Below are 22,468 nucleotides of genomic sequence, written 5' to 3'. Positions count from 1 at the left end.
TATATATTTTTTCCCCACATTTTTCTTCATTACGTCATTACTTGCCATGAGCTCACGCCACAGAGTTCTGAACTGTGTTGACGACCCCCTTTAGACGCACAAACTTCCTGCACACAGGATCTGGCGAAAGGTCACACTGTTGCCATAGTTTGCGTTGCCAAGTTGCACAACTACAACTTGGCTTTTTTGTGTTAGATTGTGGACATGACCTCCACTCAAACTCTTTTGGTGACCATCTGCCAAGTTGTGAACTAGAACAAGGCTTTGTTGTTAACATTGGAGGTCACTTGTATCATAAATTACAACATTTTGACAGGTCACAGCCGCCGCATATTGTTCTAATCACGGCTTCCTAACTAATCGCGCTGCTGCTCAATTGTTTACTTGCCCTGTATTTTCAACACACCCTTCATTTTTATTGTTTTGCAGTCAAGCGAGGCTCTCGGCACGCAGCTGGCCGCCCTGGAATCTGAGAAAGCGGCACTGGTCGAGTCCTTGTCCAAAACAGAGACGGAGCTGGCCGTTCGGGGGGAGGACCTTGAGCGGGTTCAAACCTCATTGGCCAGTGAGAGGGAGAGCGGCGTGAAGACTGCAGAAGCCCTACAGAATCAGCTCAACGATAAGGTCAGAGGTCCTCCTCAGGGAATTAAGAGTGTTTAAGAAATTTGGGGGATTTTTATTCTTTTCGACTTTTTTTTCCTCAAAGCTTTCGAAAACCAATTCTTTTTGAGAACCACTTCCCATTGTTTCGATTCCTGGGATTAATTTGCCAATTTTGTTAACAATTCCCTTATGGATTCCTGTGGCCACGCATGACATCACCACGGAAGGCGCCGAGGGCAGCACAAATTCATCATTCACAATCCTTATTTGAGACGAGAACATACAGTGGAACCTTGATTTACGAACCCTTTTGTTTGCAAACTTTCCGATTTAGGAACTATTTGATCGAGCCACTTATGCCTCTGTGTGTGAACCATGTCTTTGTGTACATTCATTTTTGTCTGGCTAGCAGCCATTTTGTGCATGCCTGTATTGAAGAGATTCCCAAAGCGGGCTTAGACTTAGACTTAGACAAACTTTAATGATCCACAAGGAAAATTGTTCCACACAGTAGCTCAATTACAAAGGATGGAAAGGATAATACACACAAGGGCACAAAAAGTGGGCGAAAACAAAAGGTATAAAGTAGACTAAAAATGTACCATAGTAGCAATATAGTTTAAATGAATTGAATTGATTTGAATTTATATTTTTTTTATTTCAAATATGCATAAAAACAAGAGCAAGCCTGATCCAATACAGTGCTATAGCCTTAACAGCCATTATAACAAAATGAAAACAATGGAGAATAAAAAACGAAAACAAATGAGCATTGGACTGTCTTTTTTTTTCTTTTTCTTTTTTTTTTTTACATATTTGAAAAGGAGTGAGAAGAAGTTTACACTTATTTAATCCTACCCCTTTTCTTTAAATCATAAATTACTCTGATCTAGAACTACCTGTTCACTCTATGTACAAACTTAATGAACTTGTATATACATAAATTATAGATATATACATACTGTACATATGCACACTACACACATACATAGCCACATCATTACCACTAGTGATCATGGAAATGGTATCATGCCACCACAGCAGCACCACTGCCTCAATGGGCAGCCCCATACTCTTCTGTAATACAAACAACCCAATATCAAAACCCTTCTTCATCTCTGTACCTCTGGAATACCATGTACCTATACTTCCTTTTAAACTGGTTTATGTTTGGACATTGCTTTAATTCCACATTCAAACCATTCCATAGTAGCAATATAAATATAACATATATACGTTAGGTCAGGAAAAAACACAGAGGCCATTTCATCCCTACAAGCCTGTTTCGCAGGTTTCCCTGCTCGTCAGGGGATTTTATTGAAGTGTCTGTGGCTGTTACATATATACAGTATATATATATATATATATATATATATATATATATATATATATATATATATATATGTATAAATATATGTATATATATGTATATATATATATATATATATATATATATATATAGGGTACATTACATGGGGGTGTGGCCATTGTGACACAGTAGTGCCTTGTTTCTGTACCGGCATGATGAGACCAATTCGTTGCGTTTGTTTGAAGTGGACATGCTGGGGTGGTATATAATAAAAACATTTTCTTTCAGGCACAGGCACATACATTTTTTATAACTATTTGCAACAGTTATGTTTGATGATTCCCTGCTTCTATGATTCTGGATTCCTGTTTATATGCTAAGCTTTCGCACTAGCTAGTTCCTTTGCTCCCCGTGCGATCGGCACGCGTCTCTTTTGTTTATGTCTTGTATTTTTGTATTTTTCCGTGATTTATGGACAAAGAATCATACTCTTACCTGCACCTTGCCTCCGGAGTTCCTGCTGCATCTTGGGAGAACGACCCGCGCATAAAGTATCGTTGGTATTTGACAATATTTAAATTGAACATGTAAAAACCCTCTTAGGAAAAAAAAGAATAATTACTTTCGGAATAACACAACTAAAGTTATGGCTAAAAATAGAGCAAGAATTTACCCGAAACGACAATAACGTCCCCAATATACTTTACTGGTTAATAAAGCGTATGAAGCTCAAATGTTGGCGTGAATAAATTTTTTTTATTAGTGTGTTTTTGTTGGTGTGCCATGAATAGTCACTTGTGTAGTGATGGTCAATTCTGCTCCATAGGAGAGCAGGGAGCAGGCTTTAGAGAGCCAGCTGGTAGCGGCACGCTGGTCCAGTCTGCAGGGAGCTGTGGAAGAGGCAGAGAGGATCATCCAAGACTCACTCGCCCAGATCGACGACCCGGCACACATCAGCTGCACCAGCTCAGCAGGTTGTGTCACGTCCGCTTTGGGAGTGTAAATAATGGCGAGCGTGTGTAGTAAATGTGCTATAATACGTACCTCTACAGACTACTTGGCATCCAGATGTCAAGCCTCTTTAGACTGTGTGGACAAGCTCCATACTGCCAGAGACGCCTTCCTGGCTGACGACACAGGTAAAATCTACTTGCATGAAATTTGCAAAACATTTGTGAGATTTATGTTTTGTGTGTGCCTATTTTTTTTTTTGCACAGGTGTTTTTCAGTTGCTTAAAGTGGTGACCCAATGTGGACACCTAGTGGGCGACACCATTGTTCAGGGCAGTGCCACCTCTCACATGGTGCCTGTGGAACAGGCTGATGGTAAACTGTGTGTGTGTGTGTGTGTGTGTGTGTGTGTGTGTGTGTGTGTGTGTGTGTGTGTGTGTGTGTGTGTGTGTGTGTGTGTGTGTGTGTGTGTGTGTGTGTGTGTGTGTGTGTGTGTGTGTGTGTGTGTGTGTGTGTGTGTGTGTGTGTGTGTGTGTGTGTGTGTGTGTGTGTGTGTGTGTGTGTGTGTGTGTGTGTGTGTGTGTGTGTGTGTGTGTGTGTGTGTGTGTGTGTGTGTGTGTGCGTGCGTGCGTGCGTGCGTGCGTGCGTGCGTGCGTGCGTGCGTGCGTGCGTGCGTGCGTGCGTGCGTGCGTGCGTGCGTGCGTGCGTGCGTTTTTTTGTGTGCTTGCCCCCCCCCAAAACATTTTTTTCACAATTTCTACATGTAATATGCATTTTAAAAAGAAAATCAGACTTCTAAAAAAGCAATATTGTATGAATACAATAGAATGTACCACTAACAACTACAGTAGTTTATTAAGTAATGTAATAATGTACAGCATTTACCTTGGAGAACTGACTTCCACGGTATCTCCTTCCAGCTGATTCTCCGTCAAACTCACCATCAGCAGCTTTTCCATATTTTTATGGATACATGTCTGCCTGATGTTAGATATCATTTCAACAGCCTTGGCTGGCGTTATACTCATTCTGCTTCAGTATGGTGCAGGCGAGCGGTGACACGCTAAAATTCCTTCACTATGTTAGTGACACGCTCAGTAATGTTCATGATCATTTCTTTCTTTAATTCAATAAAATATCATCCACTTCTTCTTCGTGGCTTTATCCTTAACTTTCTTCCTTCCCATGTTTGAAAAACAAAGTTTTGTCCATCTCTAGCTATAAGCTAATGCTTGCGAGTAAAACACAATGTTTAGGCGAACCTTACTGGCTTCACTGTAACATTTGCTAAACCAATTAATAGCAGGGATGCTTGTAACTCAGATTTTTGCTTGTAACTTAAGCATAAAATTAGCAGAGAGATTGTTCTTATCGCCAAACACTTAAGTTGAGGTGCCAATGTACTTAAAAAGTCAGTATAAATCTAAGTTTGCATATATTCATGTGTGTTAGTGATGGGTTGATGAGGCGTCATGAAGCGTTTCGACACATTGCAAAACTGTATTGATACTGTGTCGATACTGTGTCACTAAATACTGACATCTACTGGACATTAAAAATCCCTACAGGCAACCTATGGACCGACTCAACTGACACTGATTTTATGACCTACTATATACAATGATATAAACCAAGTCATTGTATTTAATTTAGGATTATTTCATACCTTCATTTAAATAAAAATATGTTTTTATCTTTTTTAGATACAGTCAATAAATAATGTGAACATGTATCATCACATGGAAAACTAAGAGAACGTGTTGTGAATGAGGATGCTTGTGGACTGGGAATTTTTTTTTTTTTTTTTTACACATTTTTATTAAAAAAAAAACATTTTTTCCAACGTATTAAATTTTTGACGATTTCTCTTAGTTATTATTTCTCCGGCTGTAGAAAAGACCCGCTCACAGGGCACAGAGGAGGAGGGAGTACGACACAGTTCGCGTATCGGTCACGTGACCAAAACCATTCACGATCGGTCACGTGACTTTCTAAAAGCGGTATGCGCACCGACACAGGGTTTTGCTCTATTAGCTCGACGCATGCGCCGATGCATCGGTGTTGCCGGACCCATCACTAATGTGTGTCTATATTTGTTGTGGGCACTAGGTGACAATTACCTTGGGAATTAAGTGGGTGGGTATTGTAAGGGGTGGGGTTTATTATGTTACATATTGTAAAATGTGCAGATACCTCAACTTGCTGTTGCCATGATCCATCGTACTGTACTGTCTGCAAAACTCAATAAAAATATTTGAAAAAAATAAATTCAAAAAAGTCAGTATACTATGTGTTACTATGTCGATATGGACACAACATAATACAATTTGGGGAACAAGCTTGTAGTGGTCAGAAGAGGTTTACAAAGGTGTTGGTTCACAGCGAACGACTTTAATACATGGGGAACAGAACAGGTGGCTGACAATGTGAGATATTGCCAGCTGTTGTGTAAGGGATAGAAGATCCACGTATAGGTTTCAACTTTGCACTGTACGTGTGGCCTGCAACACGGGATCTTTATGGAGCAACTGTTTGAGGTACATATAAATGTCCCTGTGTGATATCACCTTTCAAATAATGACTATGAAGCCTTTACCTTGTAATAAAATAACCCGATGTTGCTGCTGAGAAGAAGACTATTGGAGCCATAGGAAGCTAAAACATGTCAAAATAAGGTTTTATATTCATTTATTTCTTTGTGGAGTTTTTTTGCTTCTAATACGTGCATCCTATGACAGTTCTGTCAGAAAGTGTGAAGGCGTGTGGGACAGAGGCGCTGGTTCTGCTGGGCCACATGAAAAAGCGGGAGAGCCTGACGACAGCAGACAACAGCAAGCTGAAGGCGACTCTCCAAACCATGCTGGCCTCTGCAGAGGTTGGTGCATCCTCGACGGCGACTACAACCCCGTGCAAAATTGATGAACTCACCAGTCTTGAACATTTTTTATTTAGTTGTTTAGACTTGTAGGAAAAAAACAGGTTAGATATATGACAAAACTATAAGTCATTTCAAACCTCAACGTTCTGGCTTTAAGAAACACTAAAAGAAATCCAGAACATAAATTGTGGTAGTAACAGTTTAATTTTTAGATCAAGCAGAGTGAAAATATTCTGGAATCACTCAATAATTCTCAGTAAAAAAATAAATTATGGAATCATGAAAAACAAATAACGTGTCAATACACCACTAGTATGTTGTTGCACCACAGTTGGCTTTTAGAACAGCTTGCAGTCTCTGAGGCATGGACTTAACAAGTGACAAACAGTAACTCTTCATCAATGCTGTTGTCAGATCAGATTTGTAGGTTAGAGTCTTGTCGAGGACCATGTCCTTCAATTTCCACCACAGATTTTACATTGGATTGGGATCTGGACTATTTGCAGCCCATGGCATTGACCTTATTTGTCTTTCTTCAAGGAAAGCTTTTGCAGTTTTTGCTCTATGGCAAGATGCATTATCCTCTTGAGAAAGGATGTCATCATCCACAAACATCCTTTCGATTGCTGGAATAAGAAAAGTGTCCAAAATGTAAACGTGTGCATTTATTGAAGATGTAATGACAGCCATTTTCCCAGTGCCATTACCTGACATGCAGTCCCATATCATCAATGACTGTGGAAATGTGCATGATTTCTTCAGGCAGTCGTCTTCATAAATCTCATTGGAACGACACCAATGCAGATTCACGATTCATCACTAAATATATGACTTTTCATCCAGTCATCCATAGTCCACGATTGCTTTTCCTTAGCCCATTGAAACCTTGTTTTTTTCTGGTTGTTGTTTTGTTATTTCAGCTTTTAAGTATTTAAATCCCATTTCCTTCCGGCGGTTTCCTACCGTTCAGTTACAAATGGTGACTCAGGTTTCCGCCCATTCCTTCTTCATTTGTTTTGCTTTGCATTTTCCTTTTTCAAGACACACTGCTTGTCTTGACACTTTGATGTTTTCCGTGGCTCCCATGTTGTTTGTACTTGGTCCAGATTTTAGACAAAGCTGATTATGGACGATCAACATATTTTGCGACATGGCGTGACCGTTTAAAAAGTTTAATAATCCTATCCTTGGTTTCAATCGACATCTTTTGTGTTGGAGTCATGATTCATGTCCATCTGGTGCAACAGCTCTCCAAGGTGTGAACGCTCCTTTTTAACTGCAGACTAATGAACACATTTATTCTGATGCAGGTGTTAGCTTTGATAGTGATTCCGTATTGTTTCCACTCTGCTTTGTTTAAAAATTAAACTGATACAGATTACCACAATTTATAGTCTTTAATTATTTTAGTGTTTCTTAAAGACATTTGAAATGACTATAGTTTGTGTCATATCTGTTATCTGCTTTTTGAATGGACATTGTCCCAAGTCTGCCGATTCCATCATTTTCTTTTACAACTAACAATGTTTTTCACTTTGGATTCAGAAACTACGTCCTCGGGGTTTGGAGCTGCAGCAGGGGGAGCTGGGCGATCTTGTGGAGCAGGAAATGGCGGCCACATCTGCAGCTGTGGAGTCGGCTGCTGCCCGGATAGAGGTGATTATGTTTAGTGTGGTGTCTGTGGTTTCTGTGGAAGATGCGTGTGCACCCCGATTGACTTTGTAACGTTCTCAACAGGAAATGCTCAACAAGTCTCGGGCAGTTGATACAGGCATCAAGATGGAGGTCAATGAGAGGTAATGTCTTTTTTTTGTTTCAAAACTGAGTGGGTTATTATCTAGTTTCCATAAAATGCCTCCAACTTCAAAAAGATGGTATTAATATTATCATCAGGTTTATTCTAGCACATGTGAACTAGTGCTCTGGTAAAAAGACCACCCACATGTTTCTAAACCAAAACACAATCAAAGGCAGCTTGTGTGCTTAGTATTGACCACCACCACGTCAATTCAGTCTGTAAAACATAATTCTGATTTGATAAAGACCATAAAATATTGTCATCAGCACTCCTTACTTCTCCATGACAGCAGGGACATAACTGTGTACTTCACTTGGTGTGTACCACAAAACGGTCTTTAATCCTTCCTAAAATGTACTATTAAGTATGAGAAATAGCTTTGTCACACAACAGTACATGCATCAGCTGTCACGCTCACATTTGTGGCAATTGTGCAATGAATTTAATCACTTTGACCACAAAGTCCTTGCAGAATGTGACAACTGTTTGCCAGGCAATGTTTCATGTATTTGTAAACATACACACGTTTAGTACAATGCTGAATTTCTATGCTTCTTTAGTAGAGATGTCCGATAATATCGGCCGATAAATGCTTTCAAATGTAATATCGGAAATTATCGGTATCGTTTTTTTATTATCGGTATCGTTTACTTTTATTTATTTTTTTAAATTTTTTTTAAATTAAATCAACATAAAAAACACAAGATACACTTACAATTAGTACACCAACCCAAAAAACCTCCCTCCCCCATTTACACTCATTCACACTCATTCACACAAAAGGGATGTTTCTTTCTGTTATTAATATTCTGGTCCGTAAGCACACATGATTGTGCGTGCTGCTGGTCCAGTAATAGTACTAACCTTTAACAGTTAATTTTACTCATTTTCATTAATTACTAGTTTCTATGTAACTGTTTTTATATTGTTTTACTTTATTTTTTTATTCAAGAAAATGTTTTTAATTTATGTATCTTATTTTATTTTTTTTAAAAAGGACCTTATCTTCACCATACCTGGTTGTCCAAATTAGGCATAATAATGTGTTAATTCCACGACTGTATATATCGATATCGGTATCGGTTGATATCGGTATCGTTAATTAAGGGTTTGGTCAATATCGGAATATCGGATATCGGCAAAAAGCCATTATCGGACATCCCTATTCTTTAGTTGTTGTTTTTTTACATCTCTGTGGGTATCATCATCATTCACTACGTTCCCATGCACTTGATTAAATTGATTTCTCAAATAGTTCTGCTCTAAAGAAGGATCCTACAACCCACGGAAACACCCAAATCTGATCATGTTTGTTTTTTGAGATACTGGACTAACACGCCTAGATTATGCGATTGGAAACCAGATATTTCGAGTAGGCGTGGGCTGCCGGTGGGGACACTCAACGCACGGATACCATTAAAAAAAAAAACATAACAATTGTAATGAAGAGGAGAATTTTCTTCACAAATTAAAAGAACATAATATTTTCAAGTGCATCAATGGGAGAAAAGAATAAACAGAGATTTATTGAAGAAAGTAGCTAAGAAAACCTGGCTTCACAAATGAGATGATAGAGAATGAAGCAGGTATAAGAAAGGGGAATAATAAAGCGTACACAAACCTCTTCACGCAGCATTTATGCACTCCAAACTGATTACCAATAACTCTGTATTCCTCACAACTGCAAAGCTAGTCCAGAACAATATCAACCTTCATGTGGAACAGTATCGACCCTGGCACGAACGGTCTTTTCCTTTGGATTTAAAACTCCTTCAATCAATCCACAGAGCCTTACGAATGAACTCGGAGACATTCGAAAGTTTTATTTCCTTTATTCTCCGGTCGAAAATTCCTTCGAAATAACTCATCTCTCCATCCTCCATGGACTCCGAGACCTCCTTAGTTGTAGTGTCATGTTCGTAGCGCATATCAAATATGATTTCTTGATGCTGTCTGATATTTAACATCACAAACGTAATATTTGTAATCTGTGCCAATATTACAGCGGACATCAGATACAACAGAGCAAGGCCGCTGACTTGTAAGCAGCCGCAGATGCCCTGTTTTGGTGTGACGTCATAAGACAACCGGAAAAGCAATACATTCATCTGCACTAAACTGAAATAAGCCCCCCCCCCCCACATGGCGTATGACCATCAATCGCATTAGAGAAAGTGCATAGACACTCGGACTTCACACGTAGGTGTTAAAAAACTAACTATTTGAGAAATCTGACTAATTTAGTGCATGGAAAAGTATACGCTTAGGACATTTTCTTTAATACAGTTAAACAATTATAATTTATAGTGTAATTGGATTGATTTACTCAGGGTTTCTTGACCATAGGGCCCATTGTTGGGCCGCGAGTGCCCCCTACAGAGTCGCCAAAAAATATCTGCTTTTCAGCTGTGGTCCGTAGCGGAACTCAGTTGTAATACACTTGTCCACCATCTGTGGCAGTAATGACAATAACCAACATACAGGAGAAGTCTGGAAATTAAGTCATAGATAAGTTTATTTAGTGCAAAAATTACGACTAAAGTGGTAAAGCTGTATTTCAATTTTCACTGTAATTTTATTGACCGTTTAGTTAAGAAACATATTCATTATTAATTTCCATCCATGCATACATTTTCTACCGCTTGTCCCTTTCGGGGTTGCGGGGGTTGCTGGAGCCTATCTCAGCTGCATTCGGGCGGTAGGACCCTGGACAAGTCGCCATCTCATCTACTTCATTTATTTTAGCACGTAATTGTATGTAAATGTATTTTTGGCAGTTATTTGTGTCCTTTCTTTTGTAGTACGGTTAGCTTGGTACTTATTGTTCTAATCAGGCTGACCTAATCCTAAAATGTATGTGTTAAATGAATAATTATCTTTTGATTAACACACGGTATTTCCGGTATTTGGGACGGTATAGCTCGGTTGGTAGAGCGGCCGTGCCAGCAACTTGAGGGTTGCAGGTTCGATCCCCGCTTCCGCCATCCTAGTCACTGCCGTTGTGTCTTTGGGCAAGACACTTTACCCACCTGCTCCCAGTGCCACCCACACTGGTTTAAATGTAACTTAGATATTGGGTTTCACAATGTAAAGCGCTTTGAGTCACTTGAGAAAAAGCGCTATATAAATGTAATTCACTTCACTTCACTTCACATGGTTTCATATCATATGACAAGGTTGTACACTGTAAGTAGGTTAGATATAATTGTTTAATACAATGAAAATCAAGAGTAAGATTACTAATTCAGTGTTATTATTTAAATTGGCTCAAGGCTTCTCTGTAGTGGAAAAGTTGGGCCCGAGGTCAAAAAGGCTAAAAACCCCTGGATTAAGTCAGTTCCAAAGTTCTGCTCTGTCGCCCCCTGCAGGATCCTAGCGTCGTGTACAGATCTGATGACGGCCATCAAGAAGCTTGTTCTTTCTTCCAAAGATCTGCAAAGGGACATAGTAGAGAGTGGGAGGGTAGGTAATGTTTTTATCTCCCGCTTTTTAAGAGTATGGTGGTTGACTGAAGATGCTTTATTAATGGTAAACAGTAATAATATAATACACCTTTGTCATTTTGGTTTTATGAAAAGTGGACTGGTGGAAGAGTTTATAAAGAAGAAAGGGTCTCCAAATTTAGCAGCACCGAAAAACATGTATTTGATGAATAGAATAGAATCCCTTGAGTGTTATAAAGTCCACAAAATTAAGTGCCATCAATTAGTACAAAATGCAAATAAAAATACCTAAAATATAAATAATCAGCAAAACAGACACACTCCCTCACATGAAAAAATATTGCCTGTAAAATATTGCACAGATGTTATTGCAAGAGTTCCCAAAATGTATTCAAAATGGAGGTAAATTGTGTTGAATTTTTTGTACATTTTTCCTCTTAATTGGCTTTAAGGAATTTAATTCCACTTCCTGTAATTCCAATTCAACATCCTGTGGCGTGGAGCCAGTTAAATTTAAAATTAAATTCTGAACTCTTGCAATTTAAATTTAACTGGCTCCACGCCACAGGATGTTGAATTGGAATTACAGGAAGTGGAATTAAATTCCTTAAAGCCAATTAAGAGGAAAAATTTACAAAAAAATTCAACACAACTTACCTCCATTTTGAATACATTTTGGGAAATCCCAACAGTTTACATTATTTGAAAGCTATAATAAATCCCCAAAATAATAATAATAATAATTAAAAAAACATGTGAAATAAGTAAAAGAGTCATGTATGGAATATACTGCTTGATTTGTAATATATATATACAGTATTTGTAGAGTTCAAAAATGTAATCGTATTTTGGCCATAGCTCACTTGTAACGCAGACAGATAGACGTTTTTTTAATCTTTAGTAAGTACCTTTAGACAGATCACTCTCAAGTTTTTATCATTATCAACATGGGACTGGACAATTTGCAAATGTTTGTTTATTAAACATTATGCTTTTTAAATCGCTCAACACAAAATGGACACACACACACACACTTATTTTTCACACCAACAATGCTCACTATGTCTCACACAGGCTCTCTTAAAAAAAGAAAATACTACAAATGACAGTAAAAAATTAATTGTTGAATATTTTGAATCAATTTAGAATCGTAATAAAAAATTATTGCAATTTGGAGGTGAAGCTATTTTCCCAGCACCCCTCATATATTTACAGTTTATAATGGATATGCATGATTTTGGAATACGCCAATATTATCATTCTGAATTTAAATTCTACATCTTTTAAAGGGGAACTGCACATTTTTTTAAATTCACAATCATTATGAAAAACATGACGAAGTATGTTATAATTTTTTTTTTGCATTCTAAATATTAAATAAATGTGATCAACAGTTTGCATACAGTGGAGTCTTTGGGAGCTGCGCAATTCAGCCTACAAAAACATCCAAACACCTCCATTGAGGTTTTTTATACATGCTGTGAGTGTATATGTAATGTAATAACGTGCACATTTATAATAACATTTAATATTTACGTATTTTAATCATTTTAAGCATATGTGGCGCATTAATTTAAAAAACGCACCATTTTATTTTCTTCATTACTGATTATTACTCACTGCAGACTTCATGAGGGCCAACAAACATAATAAAACATCACTTACTGTACAATGTCTGCTGTCATTAGGATGCCGAATGCTCGAATGTTAATATATTTCCATTTAGATGAAGAATGTCTTATAATCCCCACGAACAAACGGGGTGTGGGGCGGGAGCAAACTTGTGTCTTTTTTTTTTCTTTTCGTTCTCACCAGTAAATGGCTGTCAAATTGTTCCAACTTGTCGGAATACCATCTCAGACTTCTCATGTCCAGATGAGATGCATGATAAACTTACAGGGAGCAGGGAAGCGAGGAAACAGCAGACTACTCGGTGATGTAAACATAGGGACACTCAGTATTGATAATGGTGCCGCTATAAATAGTTTGTCTGCGTTAGGGCTTATAATAACAATATCACTAATACTCGTTTAATATTCAAGTCACGAAATGTAAATTGTGCATTGTTTTTTATTGAATTTTATGGACGCAATAGAGGATCTCCCATTGGCTGTGCTGTAAACGGACTTTTATTTACAAGTTAGAATGCATTTAAATAAAATCCATCAGGCAAAAATCTGAAAAAAAACTTATGTTCCCCTTTAATTTGAATATGAAAGTAAATTCTTCTTTCTGTATCCAACCTTAATTCAACTATAATTTGGGAATGATTCAGTTTGATATTTTGCACAAGCCTGCCGTTTAATCAAACCTTTACAAATGTAGGAGATAATGCAAGAATAACCCTAATGAGGATAAGCATTATAGAAAAAGAATGGATGTGGGAATATATTTAATGTCATAAATCAAATAGTATAGCAATTAAATTTACTAACTCGACCAGGGGTCAGCAACCTTCAGCATACAAAAAGCCGTTTTAGCCCATTAACCACCAAATAAAACCCACATAGAGCCGCAAACTCTGTTTGATCCCTAAAATGACAATAACACCACTTATAGTTTCATTATACTAATGCTATAGCATTTATGAAAGCAAACACCAGACAGAAAATGACTCACCAAGTATTTTTGCTCTAATCAGCTTTCTGCAGCAGTTCCAAAACTGCTCTTTTTCTGGGTATTTTTACCGCAAATGCTGTGGGTTTGTTCTTTGATTTTTGTTGTTGTTTGCTATTTTCTCCCCACATACTAAAAGCACACAGCCACACACCAGCCTCCTCCACAGTGGCAGGAAAATAATCTGTCCATGTAGCATGGAATGTTCCATTTTCTTCCGAAATTGTTCTCTTTTTTGATCCGTCCTTTGACCGCTAAAAACAATACAATTGCTTAGCAGCAAAAGACAAAGTGAAGTGAATTGTATTTATATAGCGCTTTTCTCTAGTGACTCAAAGCACTTTACATAGAGAAACCCAATATTTAAGTTACTTTGTAACCAGTGTGGGTGGCACTGGGAGCACTTGGGTAAAGTATCTTGCCCAAGGACACAACGGCAGTGACTAGGATGGCGGAGGCGGAAATCGAACCTGGAACCCTCAAGTGGCTGGCACGAACACTCTACCAACCGAGCCACGCAGCCCGATGACGCATAGGTGATGTGATGTACAATTTGGATCGACAAAATATTAAAATACGTCTTATTTTTATACAACAAGATCACCAAACTCTCCAAAATAACAATTGTTACAGTCAAATAAACTAACAAAATAAAAGAAAATGATTCAAATTTAAATAGCCATTATTTATTGACATTTTGTTTCAAAGACAAGTCAAAGGGAGGCATGAAAGAGTTGCATGTTGCAGACCCCTGAACTAGACCAATGCAAAGAGTTTATTGATTTTCTTAAAAAAACAATAATGGACATGAGCGATCTGTATTTTGTCCACCAGGGAGCAGCATCCACTAAGGAATTTTATGCCAAAAACTCCCGCTGGACAGAGGGCCTTATATCTGCCTCCAAGGCAGTCGGCTGGGGCGCAACTGTCATGGTGTAAGTAACCACCCTCACCTGTGTTGCTAAGTTACCTTAAGCACCTGTTTAAATTCCTTCATGTGTGCCGTGCTGATCTGAGCAGGAAATAAAGAGAAAATGCAAGACGATGTACAGCATTGCATAGTGAACGTGTCTTGTGTTTTGCACTGTCACTGCAGCGATGCGGCTGATCTGGTGGTGCAGGGCAAAGGGAAGTTTGAGGAGTTGATGGTGTGTTCTCATGAAATCGCTGCCAGCACCGCACAGCTTGTCGCCGCTTCTAAGGTGGGCGCGGTCAAATATGGTAGCGTGGTATAGCATAGCTCCCGGGTGATGGTTAATGAACGGCGTGCCCTCCCAGGTGAAAGCCGACAAAGACAGCAGCAACTTGCACCGCCTGCAGCAAGCGTCCAGAGGCGTCACCCAGGCAACGGCTGCTGTGGTGGCCTCCACCAAGTCTGGGAAGTCCCAGATTGAAGATAAAGGTAGGGAACTTTCAGCTTTGAGGGATTTTTTGTTGTTGTTGAAATTATACACTGTGCTTTGTTGTCATGGCAACATGTTTTTTTGTTTTTGTTTTTTTTACGTAATTGCGGTACAGACACCATGGATTTCTCCAGCATGACGCTCACACAGATCAAACGACAGGAGATGGACGCTCAGGTTGGTGGAAATAAACAACATGCACGCACCAATCTAATGTCAAATGTTTTGGAATGTGCTCATTGTTCCATTCTGATTGTTTTTCATCTAACGGGAAGTTGACTCAGTCAAACACACACACAAAAAAAAAGGTGCAAGGACATTTGTCTCAAAAACAATTTATAGCATGCATTCATGTAACACCAATAGCCTTAAAGTTGTATAATCTATAAACAAATGACTTATGACTTTTTACCACCTCAGAAATCACTTTGCTCTCCAAGTACCACGGCGTTAAAATACAGTAGGCCTAAGAATTCATTAAAAACAAGGCAGGAGTTTAATTTAACAATTATATTTAATCACTTTGGCCACTGTAACATTATAAACAATGCACAAACATTATCAGCATTGGTAATTCATATACAATTCCTTTTTTACATGGATCTTCGGCAAATATTTTCTAAGATGTTCGGGCATGTTTGTCAACCGATCTTGGCCAAATTTTTTACAAGCATACTCGTCCGTCCCCGAAAGGTGTGTACCAAATTTGGTGGGATTTTTTGACGTTTCAAGTCAATACAGTTTGGTCAAACTTTGGTCTTTAATAACCATTTCAGAAACACTATCACAGTTGGTGTGCCTGTTTTGCCAATGTTTTTGTCCTTATTAAAAGGTACACTATGGGAGTCCTATTTTTATTTTATTTTCTTAGTGTCGTAGTTTTGTACTGCTTTTTTCATATTGTGTGTGTTTTCTTGTATTTTTAGAGGTCGTCGGCATGCATGAAAAAGTATCGGATGATATCAGCTTGCATCTAAAATCTCCTCCGAAGCTAGACAGCCAGTTAACATCTAAATGTCCTCCAATAAGCACACAAGTGTGAATGTTTCTTGTATTTTAGTCAAGTTCTTTTCAAAAAGAAAACATGGTGCAAGCTACTAAGAACTGGCAGCTACACAACAGCTAAGCACACAAGCTAGACCTACGTAAAGAGTATCTTTATTTGAATAATATTGCAGTCTAAAACACCTATTATGTATTACTTAACAGATACAAAGGCAGAAGGGTATTAGAAAGTATCCAGTAACAAACGTGTCCGCATCATTCAACTAACTGTGTAATGTTCTTAATTTAGTGAACTATTGTGACCACTAGGTGTCGCCAAAAAATAAATTAACACTCCACATTAAAAGCATAAGTCTGTCTTAAGGTTAGTGTTTTTCATACCTACTAGGGGTGTGGGGAAAAATCGATTCGAATTCGAATCACGATTCTCACGTTGTGCGATTCAGAATCGATTTTATTTTTAAAATGTATTTATTATTTTTTATTTATTTATTTATTTATTTTTTATTAATAAATCCAACAAAACAATACACAGCAATACCATAACAATGCAATCCAATTCCAAAACCAAACCCGACCCAGCAACACTCAGAACTGCAATAAACAGAGCAATGAGAGGACACACAAACATGACACAGAACAATCCAAAAGTAGTGAAACAAAAAGGAATATTATCAACAACAGTATCAATATTGGTTACAATTTCAACATAGCAGTGATTAAAAATCCCTCATTGACATTATCATTAGACATTTATAAAAATAATAAAAAAAAGAACAATAGTGTCACAGTGGCTTACACTTGCATCGCATCTCATAAGCTTGACAACACACTGTGTCCAATATTTTCACAAAGATAAAATAAGTCATATTTTTGGTTCATTTAATAGTTAAAACAAATTTACATTATTGCAATCAGTTGATAAAACATTGTCCTTTACAATTATAAAAGCTTTTTACAAAAATCTACTACTCTGCTTGCATGTCAGCAGACTGGGGTAGATCCTGCTGAAATCCTATGTATTGAATGAATAGAGAATCGAAATATTGTTTTTGAATCAAGAATCGCATTGAATCGAAAAAAAAATCGATTTTGAATCGTGACCCCAAGAATCGATATTGAATCGAATCATGGGACACCCAAAGATTCACAGCCCTTATACCTACCTTTGTTGTCTGAGTAATTTCACTTGGTCAAACCTTGTTGAACATACCACACTACGTTTTCGGATTGATATCGTTATCGGCATCGTGTCAGAAGTGAAAAAGCTGTATCAGGACACGGCTAATAAAAACTCCAAAAATATTTGCAAGTACGTCAGTCAGGCCTGATGAAAAAGTTGATATTTCCGAGGTCCCAAACACGAATCGTCAAAACTCGCTCAGTAGCGCCCCCTATAAAGTGTTTAAAAATTACAGCCTGCCAAAAGTTTCAATAATTTGTGATGATTTGATGGCAAATAAACAGGAAGTCAGACATTTTGGGCCCAAACCAGGGGTTGTATTTTGGCAAACTCTTCCTAAGGACTCGGACCGATTGAGCCCGATTTCAAATCACAAATGCAGGACAGCTGGACGATGACAAACTGGCACAAATGGGTAGCTGAAATGTTTGTACACTGAGACAGGGTGTGTACACTGAGACAGGGTTTGTACACTGAGACAGGGTTTGTGCACTGAGAGAAGGTTTGTACACTGAGACAGGGTTTGTGCACTGAGACAGGGTGTGTACACTGAGAGAGGGTTTGTACACTGAGACAGGGTGTGTACACTGAGACAGGGTTTGTACACTGAGACAGGGTTTCTACATTAAAGCATATTTTTGTTTGGTCTGTGGTTCGTACGTCAAAACGCTCCATTGTACAGTTTAAATGTTGCCCCTAGTGGCTTGGTGAGGCCTAGGCGATTACATTCGAGCAACTTGGAAAGATTAACATGGTTTAGCTGCTAAAAAGCACAAAATAATTCATTCGATTCCAAGCTAGCAACACAATGAGAGCCCTGGGACGCAATCGAAACAGTAAAATGGTTTCCCTGAAAGAACAACATCATAGTTTACGACTCCTATTAATAATAAATAAGTCCTCTTATTATGGCGTTTTTAGTGCTTTGGCAGGATTAGACGTCGTCATGACAACAGCGCGTTTGTCCTCAACTTGTGTCATTCCCTCCGCAGGTGCTGGTGTTGGAGCTGGAGACACGTCTGCAGAAGGAGCGCGAGCGTCTCGGAGAGCTGAGGAAGAAACATTACGAGCTGGCCGGGGTAGCGGAGGGCTGGGGGGCGGACGGCGAAGGTGAGCGCCAGGAATGGAACGCATCAATACGTCAAAATACCGCATAGGCTCTAATTTGTCTCAAGGAAAATGGTGGAAATGTAATCTGATACAGAGTCATAAAACCTTTTATTAACTGTACAGGCAAGGTTTGAAGGGACTCTTTAAAGTGAAAAAGTAAGTTAGGTACTCGTAGTAAAACATTGTGTGTACTCGCTATTAACTTTAATGAAGAGTAATGGATGTGGCGTAAACAAATGATTACTGCCTGTGCTGGGGAGGCGAGTCTCCTCACATAGGCAGCTGACTTTGTGGCCTACAGTCTGCTCTTCTCCTTGTCTTGTTATTATTGACTCTGCAATGTCGCACCAGCAGCTGTACTTTGTCCTGGTGCTTCCATTTCCTAGCTTTGTTTATTATCACATTTTTCTTCTCTGCCGCCACCGGTGCCTTGTTGTGGTGGCAGAGAAAACGCACACTCACTCGTGGAGTTATTAATCCTTTAGATCAAAGGTGTCCAAACGCACACTGAATATTTCAACAAACGGGGGCCATTTTGAGCGGTTTGATTTTGCAAACAGGATACAGTTAACTGGTGTAGATAGGCTTAGATCCTATGTGTCAAAGTCAAGGCCCGCGAATGAATGATTTACGGCCCCCGGGATGATATTTGATTAGTATTAGAACCGGCCCGCAGGCCACAGCCGCCTGCTGCTGTTTTGCACGCATCAATACTCCATCAGTGTTGGTGCTAGGAATTTTCAAAATGGGGTCCCAGGGACCCCATCAAGTCATAAAAATGGGGTCCTACAGTAAATTTTTGGGGTCTCACTTTTTTTGTAACCGTTTTGAAAACAAATGATGAATGCATCACTAATCCTGTTATATCTCACATTCTATATTGTGTTTTGGAAAAAGGTTGTCATAAACGTACTTAATTCATAAAAAAAAAAAAAAAATACAAAAGAAAACACATTTTTATGCATATGTAAATGTATTCAGTTATAAACATTCATTCACTCTCTTCTTTCCTTCATGGATCTAAACTTTACCGCTGCCGGTATTTTTTTCTATATTTTTATTGTAATATTTTCAGAATGTGTTTGTTCTATTTTTGGCCAAAGTAAGACAAAGAAAACAATCTGAAGTTGTCTTTATTTTTTTAGTTTTAATGCCATGATTTTAATAGTCCGGCCCGCGTGTGCACAGATTTTCCTCCTTGCGGCCCCTGAGCTAAAATGAGTTTGACACCCCTGGGCCTTAGATGTTATATACAGGGGTGTCCAAACTTTTTCCACTAAGGGGTGCACACTGAAGAATAAAAATAATGTGGGGGCGTTTTTGATATTTTTAATTTTTAAAACCAACACAATATACAAAACCCAAAACAAGTGAAGTTGGCACGTTGTGTAAATCGTAAATAAAAACAAAATACAATCCTTTTCAACCTATATTCAATAGAGTAGACTGCAAAGACAAGATACTTAACATTCCAATTTGATGCCTGCAGTATGTTTAAAAAAAGCTGGCACAAGTGGCAAAAAAGACTGAGAAAGTTGAGGAATGCTCATCAAACACTTATTTGGAACCTCCCACAGGTGAACAGGCTAATTGGGAACAGGTGGGTGCCATGATTGGGTATAAAAGCAGCTTCCATGAAATGCTCAGTCATTCACAAACAAGGATGGGGCGAGGCTCACCACTTTGTGAACAAATGCGTGAGCAAATTGTCCAACAGTTTAAGAACAACATTTCTCAACAAGCTATTGCAAGGAATTTAGGGATTTCACCATCTACGGTTCGCAATATCATCAAAAGGTTCAGAGAATCTGGAGATATCACTGCACGTAAGCGATGATATTACGGACCTTCGATCCCTCAGGCTGTACTGCATCAAAAACCGACATCAGTGTGTAAAGGATATCACCACGTGGGCTCAGGAACACTTCAGAAAACCACTGTCCGTAACTACAGTTGGTCGCTACATCTGTAAGTGCAAGTTAAAACTCTACTATGCAAAGCGAAAGCCATTTATCAACAACACCCAGAAACGCTGCCGGCTTCGCTGGGCCCGAGCTCAGCTAAGATGGACTGAGTGGAAAAGTGGAAAAGTGTTCTGTGGTCTGATGAGTCCACATTTCAAATTTTTTGTGGACGTCGTGTCCTCCGGAACAAAGAGGAAAATAACCATCCGGATTGTTCTAGGCGCAAAGTTGAAAAGCCGACATCTGTGACGGTATGGGGGTGTATTAGTGCCCAAGGCATGGGTAACTTACACATCTGTGAAGGTGCCATTAATGCTGAAAGGTACATACAGGCTTTGGAGCAACATATGTTGCCATCCAAGCAATGTTATCATGGACGCCCCTGCTTATTTCAGCAAGACAATACCAAGCCACGTGTTACAACAGTTTGTCTTCATAGTAAAAGAGTGCGGGTACTAGACTGGCCTGCATGTAGTCCAGACCTGTCCCCCATTGAAAATGTTTGGCGCATGAAGCGTAAAATACCCCAACAGAGACCCCGGACTGTTGAACAACTTAAGCTGTACATCAAGCAAGAATGGGAAAGAATTCCACCTGAAAAGCTTTGAAATTTGGTCTTCTCAGTTCCCAAACGTTTTGAGTGTTGTTAAAAGGAAAGGCCATGTAACACAGTGGTAAAAATGCCCCTGTGCCAACTGTATTGCAATGTGTTGCTGCCATTAAATTCCAAGTTAATTGTTATTTGCACAAAAAAAACTGAAGTTTCTCAGTTGGAACATTCAATATCTTGTCTTTGCAGTCAATTGAATATAAGCTGAAAAGGATTTGCAAATCATTGTATTCTGTTTTTATTTACCTTTTACACAACGTGCCAATTTCACCGGTCTTGGGTTGTGTACATTGTAACTATAAGGACACCCCTCAAATTTGGTCAATTAAAAAAATTGCCATGCACTAATGATGTCATGTTCTGACTTCTGTTTCCTCCTCAGGTTCAGGTTGACCGCCAGCCTGCCTTCCACCTGAAGAAACTTCTTTTCTTTTCTTTTTAATTTATACTCTTCCCCTCTGCGTGTCTCGCTTTTGGTTTTTCCCCCTCTGCCATTTGTCAATCAAGCCAAATGAAACGGTGCTTGTTCTCTCAACCTGCTTCTTCTTCTTCTTCTTCTTCACACGTGTGGGACGGACGCAGAGCCCCACTCCAACATTATTTATTATTTCCACACACCCGCGGTTGACGAGCACAAGTTGCAAGCACACTTGCTCCAAACAAGGAGGGCCAGATCCTCCAAATGCGGCGTAACAAAGAGAACTAAGAGCGCATCTTTCTCACTGCCTGTAAAGTCGGTGGTCTTCACCTCCGCCTTTCACCTTTGGAACAAACCCGACTGTTAAAAATCCAGCTTTCCTCCCGTGTTTGTCAAAGAAATAGAACTCTGCTCTCAAAGCGGGACAGCAAATACGTGATTTACATTTCTAGTTGACATATTTTTGTATTAAGAAAAACACTAAAAGTCTGCTGCCTTTAATTTCATGACCTCTGGTATCGGAGCGTCTCAAGAAATTAGAATATATTTTAAAAGTTCATTCTTTTCAGTAGTTGGATTGAAAATTCAGACTTCCGCACAATATTCTAATTATTTGACATGCATTGTTAGTGTTGCAATAACACAGCTGCTTTGGAATGTTCTCCAACTACTACTTTTTTATGTACCTGTCACAACGTACCTGCTTTATCACATCATGCCCTTAAAGGAAAACTGCACTTGTTGTGGAAATGTGCCCATCGTCCGCAATCCTCTTTTCTTTCCCTTTTTAAGTGCGTTTTAATAGTCATTTATGTAATTAATTACTTTTCTAGCATCGTGACACATCCTCTGACCAGTAGCGAGGAATGGTAAATGGGTTATATACAGTATAGGCAACAGATATAAATCCTCGGTTACATTGGTGGCAGCAGTGGGATTATATCCGTCGCCTATACTGTATAAAACTACAAAATAACAAACATGGAGGCTCCAGTTTTACACGAGGACCACTTTATTTCGTTTGCTTCCAAAACTTCCCTCCACCAAAACCTGTCACCTCACTTCCGCTCTTAGCGCCTTCAAAATAAGAGCTGAAGGCATATACTGTATGACAGCTTATAACAGGAACTTAACATCACAAAAAGGCAAGTCCATAAAAATAGGTTACAGAAGCTAC

General features: G+C 38.9%; 1 protein-coding gene across 4 annotated transcripts in view; it reads left to right on the top strand.

Annotated features, from left to right (window-relative positions):
• hip1 (huntingtin interacting protein 1) overlaps positions 1-22,468 on the top strand; it is a 122,401-nt gene that overhangs the window by 97,554 nt on the left and 2,379 nt on the right. For all 4 annotated transcript variants that reach the window (XM_062068258.1, XM_062068256.1, XM_062068257.1 and 1 more), the window contains 14 exons: positions 430-624; positions 2,739-2,886; positions 2,965-3,051; positions 3,131-3,238; positions 5,602-5,738; positions 7,287-7,397; positions 7,479-7,537; positions 10,908-11,001; positions 14,433-14,533; positions 14,695-14,800; positions 14,877-15,000; positions 15,117-15,178; positions 18,182-18,299; positions 21,256-22,468. The exon at positions 21,256-22,468 is cut by the window's right edge and continues 2,379 nt beyond it. In XM_062068258.1, the coding sequence (XP_061924242.1) occupies positions 430-624; positions 2,739-2,886; positions 2,965-3,051; positions 3,131-3,238; positions 5,602-5,738; positions 7,287-7,397; positions 7,479-7,537; positions 10,908-11,001; positions 14,433-14,533; positions 14,695-14,800; positions 14,877-15,000; positions 15,117-15,178; positions 18,182-18,299; positions 21,256-21,266 (1,461 nt within the window). In that variant the 3' untranslated portion in view covers positions 21,267-22,468. The remainder of the gene's footprint in view (positions 1-429; positions 625-2,738; positions 2,887-2,964; positions 3,052-3,130; positions 3,239-5,601; positions 5,739-7,286; positions 7,398-7,478; positions 7,538-10,907; positions 11,002-14,432; positions 14,534-14,694; positions 14,801-14,876; positions 15,001-15,116; positions 15,179-18,181; positions 18,300-21,255) is intronic.

This window comes from Entelurus aequoreus, linkage group LG13, assembly GCF_033978785.1.
Source record: "Entelurus aequoreus isolate RoL-2023_Sb linkage group LG13, RoL_Eaeq_v1.1, whole genome shotgun sequence".
Lineage (NCBI taxonomy): Eukaryota > Metazoa > Chordata > Actinopteri > Syngnathiformes > Syngnathidae > Entelurus > Entelurus aequoreus.
Note: the sequence above shows the minus strand (reverse complement) of the source record. Positions and strands in the feature narration are given on the sequence as shown.